The 11,818-nt window shown below is 38.1% G+C and overlaps 1 protein-coding gene across 1 annotated transcript; it reads left to right on the forward strand.

Annotated features, from left to right (window-relative positions):
- Nucleotides 1-10,365: 10,365 nt before the first annotated feature.
- Nucleotides 10,366-11,444, forward strand: LOC146457841 (uncharacterized). Its single transcript, XM_085091561.1, has 2 exons — nt 10,366-10,501; nt 10,624-11,444. Exons 1-2 carry the CDS (start codon nt 10,366-10,368, stop codon nt 11,442-11,444), a joined length of 957 nt encoding a protein of 318 aa, XP_084947687.1.
- The last annotated feature ends 374 nt before the right edge of the window (nt 11,445-11,818 follow it).

An 11,818-nucleotide genomic window follows, 5' to 3' on the forward strand; every position in this document is an offset into this window, starting at 1 on the left:
AAGTGCTTCAGATGATACCGTACATAAGTTAACCTGTGCAAAACGTCTGTTATTTTACTGGTACGTGGTTAGGCTAGGGTTGACGACTGCACAGCACTAAATGCACCAGAAACATTCCCCCCTCCATTGCTCTGATTTTCGTGTCATTTATTTATTTACTTACTTGTTTATTTTTAAACTTTTTCACTGTCCTACTTCAGAGCGAAATCAAATCTTTCCAGTTCCTTCTACGACTTCGTTTGCTCTTTAATTGCACTTTATCGTATTCCTGGCTTGCTTGTTGCGTCCTTACTTGAACTATCCTTACCTATTGATCAAAGCAGTCATCCATTTAGAAAACCGAACACGTACGTCTGGTGGTTTTTCGCTAAAGAGAAGACAGTCATGGATTAAGTCATTTTCACGGCATGTTACTGAAGGAAGATACTGTTTTACCGCACCAGTAAGCGGGTGAAGCTGTTGAATTTATATTTGGTTTCATGTAGCAAACTCCTGATTTTTTTAAGAATTGTCAATAAAAAGAAATTAAGTATGACTCAGTTATAAATTTGTTCAGTTCAGTTTGTTCCAGAAAGGTTTCAATTAATTTGTTTAAAACCATTCAAAGAGAGCTTCAATTTGGTCACCTACTGCGCACTAAATACCCTAAACACCTTTTGGGTATGATTAACCTACTGTACTTAGATTTCATTGCTTCCTTCTCACACACCTCACACGTCAAATTAAAATTTCAATTTTCTCAAAACTGTGTTACCTTTCAATTTAGTGCCAAGGTGAATCAGTGATGATTGAAAGTTCACGAACGGGTTGGTTGTCGTCTGGCCAGCACTGATATCCAAGATATGCTACGACAGTAAACACCGTTAGAGTCGGCACCTTTTAACACAAGCGATGGTGCTGACAAATGAATCACAACGTGAATGATTACAAAAACACAAGAGGAAGATATGCAAATATCCTGAGGTATTCATAACTTTAAAACACAACAAGCAGACCTTAAGATACTAACCGCAGGCAATACAGGTTGGTATCAGTAAATATATTGAGAGGCTTTACACACATTCTCTTCGCGCCCCCGAAAAAATTAGTTAAAAAAAGTCGAAAAAGTGCGAACGCCAATTAGCTGCTGTATTGTTTGAAACGCAATCTGAACAGACCATACAAATACTTTTTCAGCTTGTTCGAGTTCGTACTATTTTATCCCACCAAAGATGTACAAATCTAGATTTGTAAGTTTCGAAAATAGGCACTCGGTGAGTATTGCATGTATTTTCACGTCTTGACCTTTGTATTCGTGTTTGTGGCTGGATTAGTTTTACTCAAATGACTGACGGAAATTAACATTTGGCGTACCTCAGCACCTTGCACTGCATCATCGCATATGCGTTTGTTCCTTCTCACGATGAAAATGAGAGTGATATCTCGGACAAATTGAAACTGTCGTTTTTTGCCTTTTAAACAAATTTAAATAAACATATTTTCATCATACTTCGCTAATTAGTTGCCATTATAAATCGTTTCAGATTTAGCATGACAGCCTGAGTTTCGTTCTATATTTCCGACATTTAAATAACAAAATACTTAATCGCTTCTTATTTTGACGCCGAGCCCTGTTTAAAACAGGAAAGAATCTCAGAATAACGTCTGTGACCAGCTGCTTGGTAATTATTGGGTTTAACCCCATCGTTATCACATCGAAAATTAAAGTCGTAAACGAAATAGCAATCTAAACAAGTGATTTAGATTTACGATTGTCAAATGCTATCATACTTCAAGCTTAAGAGAGGAATATAAAAAACAATGCATGTATATCTTGTCTTAATCTATCAAAAAACGGTTAGTAAATACAAAGTCAGAAAATGTATCCGCAAAAAAAAAGTAATAAATAAGTGCACGATATTAAACCTGCTTAATTGTTTACATGTTAAACTTTTTGGTTGATGAATCCGCATGTTTGTGAAATGAAATGCGATATTTTGCCTTTACAATACAGAACTCTTACAATTTGATCAGGTTCGTTTCGCTGGAATATCTGTTCGGACTGAAGGCATTACCCACCTAAAAAATAAGACTACATTGTGATGAAAAACTAGAGTTTTCCCCAGCAAAATGTCACCTCAGACTTTCTAAACACCGGAAAACTAATTTCTTTTGTTTTCGGAAGGGAACTGAAATGTCTCCCTTTGTGCGAAATAAGACCAGATAAGATAGCCTGATCAGAAAGCCGACATCAGCTCCCTAACATTTTATGCGATTTAAATTTTTAGCTGATCAATCCGAACAAAGAAAGTTGTGTTAGCTGTCGTGTAAGCTTACACTAATTTTCCTGGAAAAAATGCAATGAACTGGAAATAAAGAAGACAACATTTCAGAATTTTCTTGAATGTTCTCGCTGGGTGTTCCTGTTTAATAAAATTAAGATTAGGTGGCCGACCACGAACTCGCTTCTTCCCCATTTTCCTTGCGATCCCACGGCCAAAATGTCGCTACTTCGTGTTCGTCACTCACGCTAACGGACAGGAGCGGTTGTCGTATTATATACTGCAACAGTCGTTTCCATATTTGGCAAAGATATTGGATAACTGGAGCAGTTTTCAATCTGCTTAAATATCTAAGGGTGAGTTTGATTGTATTGGGGGACAGCGGGGTTGACATTTCACAGATGAATGGATGCATGAAAGAATGAATGAATTTTGGTCAATTTTAAGACGTCTTAAAAAGTAGCAGTTTTAAGAAGTTGCAAAAAGTGGCAATTTTAAGGAGTCTTTAAGGGAACCTCCACTCTCACCACAAATTGACGGGTAAGCGTTGGAAATAGTGTCTAAATTCTAAATTTTTGTCTAAAACGTAGAAATTACATTCAAGTGTGTTAAATATTAGATATGATTATCGACAACTTTCGCTTTTTTTTTTCCTGGGGGCAGCCATTTTGAATTTTATGACGAGTAATGGTTACCGCTATTGTTATTCAGCAGAAGTTCTTTTGTGTAAAACAATTGAGCAACCGTATTACGTCATGAAATCCAAGATGGCGGCGCGCGGGAAATTTAAAAGCGAAAATAGCCGATAATCAAATCATTTTTTTCCGACACTGAAATATTTATTTCCATGTTTCCCAATGAAATTTTAAAGAAAATTATATTTTCAATAATGTAACGTTAACATGTTTCGAGAGTGGAGGTTTCCTTTGAAAGAGACAATTTTAAGGGATCTAAAAGTGGCAAATTTATGGAGTCTTTAAAGTGTACATGTTAATTAAGAAAAACATTTAAAAAGAGTTACCGAGGAACAATTAAACAATGGCACGTACAGTTCCTCTTGAAATTTTTAATTTAAAATTTTAAAATTTAAAAATTTAAATTTAAATCTTAATACTTATATAGCGCCCTTTAACATCTAAATGATCAAAGGCGCTTTACAATTCAAGAAAGCTAATATTTTTATAACAGACAATTACAATAAAGATGCTATTTTACAACAGATAATTACAAATCAAATCAAATGTTGGTTTTTGAGGAGAGGGGAAAACCGGAGTACCCGGAGAAAAACCTCTCGGAGCAGAGTAGAGAGGCAACAAACTCAGCCCACTTATGACGCCGAGTCCGGGAATCGAACCCGGGCCATATTGGTGGAAGGCGAGTGCTCAACCACTGCGCCAACCCTGCTCCCCATTGCTCTTGTAAATACTTTCATACGTTTCAGTTATAAAGAACGATTCTACTCCTCATTTGCATATTTGAGGTCCCGTGAGTGAGAGATAGCGCATGCGCAGTGAAGATCATTACAGCGTTGTGTTCAGTGAGGTTAAGTATGAAAAATCTTTTCGAATCTTTCGCTTTAGCTAATGACAAAATGTTCGAAAATTCTTTGCATCGTTCACTAAAAACACTCTCTGATTACAAGCAAAAGTGTGTGCGGAGACAACGGTGTCAGTTGTTGTAAAACCCTTGTCAGAATTGCCATCAACAAAACAAGGATTTAATCTAGTTTCTCACCCTGGCGAAGACCGCGAGGACGCCGCCAAGATAACTGCAGACGGAAGTCTCATTGTTGTACACTTTCACGTACATGATGTACCATCGCCTGATAACAAAACGGTTGAAAACAAACGCGAAAGGTGGAGAAATCCTGAAAAGCCTACTACGACTGCAAATGATGTCAGTAAACAGGGCAGAGAAAAATCCTCGACCAAATCTGGTCCACCCAAAACCGTGAGGCGGAAAGATTCTTACGGCGCAGAACAGTGCTGCCGCTAGTTCATCCTCGTTGTTGGAGGATATCGATGACATAATATAACAACTGAAACTCTTACTGGCTCTCTGGCAAAAATAGGACCAGTTATAACTGAGACAAAATCGGCCTATGACAATTATATCAGGTTCTTGATTGCGAGGGCCATGATAACGATGGACCTAAGTCTGAACTTGAACCGACGAGCCTCCAAAGAAAAAGCAAGAGAGGAATTTAACATGCTAACTGGTATGGCAAAAGTGGTAAAGAAGCCACAACAGGATGGTAAGGAATTTGACTGTGAACTGTCAGAGCTTGTGAAACAATTTCTTAGTCAGTAAGTAAAGAAGTGAGTAAAAAAGCACGCGTGGACTTGATGGACAAATTTCCTATCCTAGCAACTGCAACTGCAATCGAGTAGAGGTTGTGCGAGTCAGCCCAGAGATATTAAATAACAGTGTTAGAAAAGAGGTCAAAACTGACGATGTGATGCTCCAGAAAGATGAAAACTCCCTATTAAGGGGTATAACTGCATTTAGCAAGTCAGTCAAAGAAGTCAGTGACTTCTAAAGTAGTATTTAAACAGTAGAGACCTCATGGTAGTGGTCAGCATTTTCAAGGAAAGTGGAAATACATAAGACCAGTCCTTCTTTTTAGGTCGGGGCAGAGGCTCTGTTGGAAAAACAGAGGATCGGATACAAAAATCCACCACAACGAAGCCAATCTCAATACCAGCCTCGAGTGACAGTAAAGAAGCCCGGAGAAAAAATAAATAATTACCTGCTAAGACCAGACAAGTCTGGGTTGAAATGTGAGAGTACACTGGTTAATGAACAAATTGTACAGCCTGGTAGACTGAAATCTCATCAAAAGGAATGGGAAAATATCTAATCAGAATAAGTAATTTTGGACATTGTGAAGGGTTACAACATTGATTTCATTTAAGAACCCACTCAGAACCGTCTACCTAAACAACCAACTGACCTGATGGAACTGAGAAAATAGCTTTAAACACACTATTAAAATAACTGTTACAGACAGGAGTAATTGAAAATGTGTTCATGATCATGAAGAAGGGGAGGTTATTTCACAAGTTCGTCTGCGCCCAAAAAAGAACAGGAAATGTCGTATCATGTTAAACTTTGTAAAGAGTTCAAACAAGCATGTGTAAGTAATTGATTTCAAGGTAAATTCACTTCATTTAATGAAAAAGAATTGCTTTATGGGCTCCCTTGATTTAACAGATGGATATTATTCAGTTTCAATAGCTCAGAATTACAAAAATGTTTGAATTTCAAGAGTACAAGATCAATTTTACTAATTTATTACTTTGCCTAATGGTCTGAGCTCTGCACCTGGAATGTTCACGACACTTATGAAGCCAGTTTACTCTACTTTGCGAACTAGAGTTTCTAGTTACTATCTGGATGACAGTTTTTTTTTTGGTGAAACGTAATAATAATAATAATAATAATAATAATAATAATAATAATAATAATAATAATAATAATAATAATAATAATAATAATTTAACTATAAAAGTTAACGTTGAAAAAGAACGACGTTTCGACTTTCCAACGGTCATTTTCAAGTTCAAGATAAGAAGTAAAATTAGCATGTCCTTTTTATACAATTGTGAAAGGACTGATGAGATACTGACTAAAAGCTCCAAGAGATCTACATCGAAACAATACAAGAAAATAATAGCGTGAATGATAAAAAAGGAACGCTAAATACAATAAAAGGTATTTAAAAGTGAAATAATTAAACAAATAACTTCGCACGGATAGAGCCGCATTGTTTATCCAGTATCGGCTTTAGGGTCGCGAATAAAAACATCTCGAAGATCAAGCAGTCGAGTTTGCTCTGGCACTTTTTTAGGATTTTAAAGTTGCTTGCAATGGTCTCTGGATCCTTTCCATACTCATCCTTTACGTGATTGCCGATTGTTGATCGCCTGTGTCGACTCGTGAAGCCAACATAGTCTGCATCGCACAGACCACACTTGAAACAATAAACAACGTTTTGTTGATTCACAGTTGGAGGTTTATGTTCCTTTTTTTGCGTTCCCTTTTTTATCATTCACGCTATTATTTTCTTGTATTGTTCCGATGTAGATATCTTGGAGCTTTTAGTCAGTATCTCATTAGTCCTTTCACAATTGTATAAAAAGGACACGCTAATTTTACTTCTTATCTTGAACTTGAAAATGACCGTTGGACGGTCGACCCGTCGTTCTTTTTTAACGTTAACTTTTATAGTTAATCCGTTTCAAAAAAAAAAATAATAATATACATCTGTACGATAAATATACTAGATTACAGAGACAAGAAAGAAAGAAAACCACGAAAATATAATATGTAAAACTTAATCTTAGATCTTAAAGGAACCTAGTCAGCCTCCGCCATTTTCGATGCCATCGAAATTATTGATATTGCATGGTGAAGCGAAATCTTATTGCTTTACTGTAAGTTGTGTTCCTGAAAGTATGTTCCATTATTTTCACAGTGATTTCGTTCATTTCGACATGCTCTGAATAAAATATAATGGCCAAACTCTCGCATATAAACAAAAACAAAGGTGTGGCTGACTAGGGCTTAAAATCTTAAACAATGAAATGGCTATAGAAATGTAAACTAACATTTGTCCAATGTCAGACAAACTGACATTTGTCCAATTTCAGACAAATGTACACAATACCCAGTGCACAATACCTATGCCTTGTTTAGTGACCTAGGATTTAATGTTTCAGAGGAAAAATCAATCACCAAACCAACCCAAGTTGTAGTACACCTAGTGAAACTGCAAAACTGCACTGTCCGAAGGACTTAGGTGGGTTGTAATTAACAACGCTACGAACGATGCAAAGTGTAGGTTGAAACTGTAATACAAACGAGACTAAAAGTTACAAAAGATTGATAAAATAAAAGATACGCAAAGGAAATACATCGTATAAGAAACGACGTTAATGATTACTTTCATTGTAAGACCACGGAAAAACGTGGACGAAAGAAAACTCCCACTGGCGAAGAATCAAAACGAACTGCAAAAGCTTGACTCAGTGCGCTAAGCACGACTGCAAAAAAAAAAAAAAGCCTGTATTGCTGCAAAACTGACACGTATATATATAAGATAAATTATGCCAAAAGGAAGAGAAAGCGACGTAAATGAAAAGAAACGTACAAAAGACACTAATGAACAAGTGAAACATAACGCAAAATAACTACAAGAAAAAACCACGAATGCGTAGAGGGAAAAAACATGAACAAACAAAGAAATTAAGCAAAATGTCGCTTTTAGATCCTACACCTAGGGTTTGTTTTAAATTCTCCTACTCTGACAGTTTCACTAGAGAAAAAGTTGAGACACTAACTTGTTTGGGACAAGACCCTCTAAACAGACAGACGTGCTTAATTGGAGAAGCTGCTCAACTGATTGCCACTTTCGTCTCTCTTTTCCTCCTGGTGTAGAATACGGACCATTTTCTTCAAACAGCTTAAAATTGAAAAAAGAAATTGTTGCTCTTAAAAAACATCAAGGTTCCTTTTAAGCTTAAATGCAGTTTTTAGATCTATCTAAAACAGATATTCGGTGGTGGACGGAAGAAAGCTGGCAATATGCAAAGAAAATTTCTCATGGCAATCCTAATTTTACACTGACAATAGACCAATTTCGATATATTAAAATTCCAGCTTGACTTTGAGGCTTAGGAGAATAAAACAATAGAAATTGCATTGAGGTTCAGAGATGAATAATTTATTTCTTTTGTTTAATTCCCCCAAGCCTCGTAGCCAAACTAGAATTTTAATATATCGAAGTTGGTCTATTGATGCCTCCCCGGAAGGATGGGTGCACACCGAGATGACATGAAACCCACTGGTAGCAGGAGGCTTGCACAAGAAATTTCTGAAAATAAACACATCAATTGCCTTGAACTTGAGGCAGCTAAACCAGGCATCTAAGCTATCTGTGATAAAAAAGATGTGCATATTCTGGTACAACTTGACAATGTTACTGCAGTAATCTATTTTAATAATATGGGTGATACCCACTCTAAACCGTACAATAAGGTAATGACAGACATTTGCAATTGGCTTTGTTTCTCAAAAGAAGGCTGCCAACGATATTCCCGAAATTCATAAGGAAACTTCAGATAGGCTTAGCTGTGAATTTCAAGATAGGACTGAATGGCAGTTAAATCCAAGTGTTTTCAAAATGAGGCGATTGGGAAGACCAGAAACAGATTTGTTTGCTTCACGACATAACAATCAGCCGGAAGTCCTGTGTCATGGCATGCAGATCCTTATGCCTATGCAAATAATGCAATGTGTTTAAGATGGAAAGATAAATACGTATATATCTTCCCTCCTTTCAGCATGTTGTCTAGAGTTATCCAAAAGTTGCAGGAAGACCAAGGCCGAGCTTTAGTCATGATAGCATTATTATCGAGAACACAAGTTCGGTTTCCAAAGATGTGTCACATGTTAATCAGCCAGTCAGTACTTCTACCCTAGGAGGAATCTGTTCTTCGGCTGCCACACGACAAGACCAAGCTCCATGGCATGTCTCTTGTCCGGACGAGACTCCGACAGAAAATTATTTCTAAATGAACTTGCGATATCCTCTTGGAATCATGGAGGACTGGGACCACCAAACAGTACAGAGTGTATCTGGAGAAGTGGACCAAATTTACAACAGCAAGAAATGATAATCTCATTCATCCACCTTTAGCCAACGTTATTGTGTTTTTGACACATTCGTATGACACTGGTAGTAGTTAGTAGTTAGTCAGCAATTAACACTTCCAGGTCTGCAGCAGAAGACCACCCTGAAAGCCTACTAACAATGAACGAAGACCCTTTGATCAAGAGCTATAGTTTAATAGCTTCCCGTCAAGATTACTCCTTCCAAGATATGTGGCAACCTGGGATGTGTCTGAAGCTTTGGACTTACTAAAAACGTGGAGTCTTGCACAACAACTGAACTTGAAATTGTGAATGCTTAAATTAGTTATGCTGTGTATGTTAGTTACTGGACAAAGATGCTTGTTAGTCCATTTAATGGCCATGAAACATATGTCCAAAGGAATCATCATACAAGTTTCACATTGACAAAATTAATTAAAAACGACCAGGACAGGGAAGCCACAGGCAGCTCTGGTTTGCCTGCATATCCTGCAGACAGGCGAATATGTGCAGTGACACATATTTAGAAAGTTACACAGTATAAACATACTAGACTATTTCTTAGCTATGGTAAATCACATCACCCTGTTTTTCAAAGTACTATTTCTAGGTGGGTCAAAAAAGTAATGAAGAAAGCAGTAAGAGACACTCAAGCCACCAAGTACCAGAGCGGTTTCTACTTCAGCTGCCTTTAGCTACCCCAAGAAACAATCATGGCTGCCGCAGGATGGTTAGCAGAGTGTACTTTTGCCACTTATTACAAAAAAGAAGTCAAAGAAGAGGTTAGATTTTGACAATTTGTACTACACTGCTACCATTAGTTGTTACAAGTGTTGCTAGAGGACAGAGGCTGTAATAAACCAAATGTTATTGTTATGGATTTTTGTCCAATGCTTTTTTAGTGTAGGGCCCATGTGTTTTAAAGTCTCAAGGGACCTCAAATAGGCAAACGAGAAAATAGAATTAAGAACCTGAACAAGCCTTACCTGTAAGGTGAAGCTTGATTGAGGTTCTTGAACAAATTCATCAGGCTGGTAGAAGATAAACAGTCGATTTAAATGTTCTTACATCATAGCCAGTCTTATTAACGTCTTATTAATGCTGACAGTTTCGGTGACTGTCAGCCATCTTTATCAAAACTTGAAAAAACATGTAAAGTGTCAGAAGCCTTAAATAGGCTTCTGAAGGTGTTAATTATTGCGATAAATGCGTAAAGTCACTCTGTAGACGCCCCCTCCCCCCCTGGTTTGGGGGTGACATCATAGTAGCTACGGAATCGCTCCCTGCCATCGAAGTAACCCAACTGAGAACAGAAATAGTCGGAGCGATCAAGTCATCAAAGGTCCCGAAGAGCAACGTTTCGAAAGGAGAAAAAACGGCACTTCGGTCAATGAAACAGGAGGATTCCATCATGATACTGCCAGCAGACAAGGGAAGAGCCACCGTAGTCATGGATAAGACCGAGTATGAGGAAAAAGTCAACACCATGTTGAATGACGCTCACACTTATGAGAAATTGCAGGCCGATCCAACCAGTTCTTATAAGAGAAAGCTGATCGAAAAGCTGAGCAAGTTAAAGAAGGATGGTAAGATAACGGAAGATCAGTACAAATACTTGTACCTTACATCTGAGGCCACACCCAGATTGTACTGCACACCAAAATCCACAAGGCTAACAACCCTCTGAGACCTATTGTGGATTACACAGGATCGATTGGTTACAATACATCTAGAGCCCTAGCTGACCTCCTGGGACCTCTGGTCGGCACTACGGAACATCATGTCAAAAATTCCAAAGAGCTTGCTGAAGAATTATCTTCAGTCACATTAGAACAAGGAGACATGTTCAACTCCCACGATGTTGTGTCACTATTTACCGAGACCCCTGTACAGGAGACAATAACCATCATAAGAGAACGCTTAGATCAAGATCAAGATCTAAAGAAAAGAACAAACCTAGAGGTTGATGATATAATGGATCTCACAGAATTTATTGCCACCACCACATACTTCAGTTTCAGAGGACAATTATTCAAACAGAAGTTCGGTGCAGCCATGGGCATCTCAGTATCCCCGATCCTGGCTAACTTCTTTATGGAATGGCTAGAACAACAGGCCATCGCCACTGCTCCCATAGACTGTAAACCTAAGCTATGGAAACGATATGTGGATGACATCCTTCAAATCATTGAGAGGGAAAATGTGGAGGCTCTGACAGATCATCTCAACGGAATAGACAAAACAAACAGCATCAAATTCACGCACGAACCAGAGAAAAATGCCCAGATCCCATTTCTAGACACCCTTATCACCAGGAGGGAGGACGGATCCATCAAACTACTGGTTAACAGGAACGCCACACACACAGACCAGTACCTGCACATCATCCACTTCAGCACAAACTTGCTGTCATACGGACGTTATTGGAAAGAAGCGACAGTATTGTCACGGAGGAAGAAGACCGTAAACAAGAGGAAGAACACACAAGAACAGCCCTCCATACATGTGGTTACCCGGATTGGGCGATAAAGAAGTCAAAGAGCAAATGAACAGCAAGAAAGCTATTAGAAAGATAAAGCACATAAAAATCAAGAGCAGTGGTGATTGTCTCATATGTCCATTTATTCACGGAGGAAATACAATGTATATTCACCAAACACAGGGTAGCCACAGTGATTTAAAAACCTCAAACCACCCTCAGACAGGTTTTAGTTCACCCGAAGGACAATGTTGAGAAGCACAAAAAGGCTGGAGTGGTGTACAAAATTCCATGCAGCCAATGCGAAAAGATATATATCGGTGAAACAGGGAGACAGCTGGGAACCAGGATCACAGAACACAGAAAGGAAGCAGAAAAGATCTCTAACAGAAATTTCACAAGAACCACCCGCAGAGCTTCTACC

Source organism: Pavona decussata, unplaced genomic scaffold (genome assembly GCF_977016875.1).
Source record: "Pavona decussata unplaced genomic scaffold, jaPavDecu1.1 SCAFFOLD_237, whole genome shotgun sequence".
NCBI lineage: Eukaryota > Metazoa > Cnidaria > Anthozoa > Scleractinia > Agariciidae > Pavona > Pavona decussata.

Bases quoted from the DNA above. Each gene is read 5' to 3' on its own strand.
- LOC146457841 (XM_085091561.1), top strand. From the start codon at position 10,366: ATGGATAAGACCGAGTATGAGGAAAAAGTCAACACCATGTTGAATGAC. The intron at 10,502-10,623 runs GTAAGATAACGG...TGGATTACACAG, and splicing joins GAGCAAGTTAAAGAAGGATG to GATCGATTGGTTACAATACA.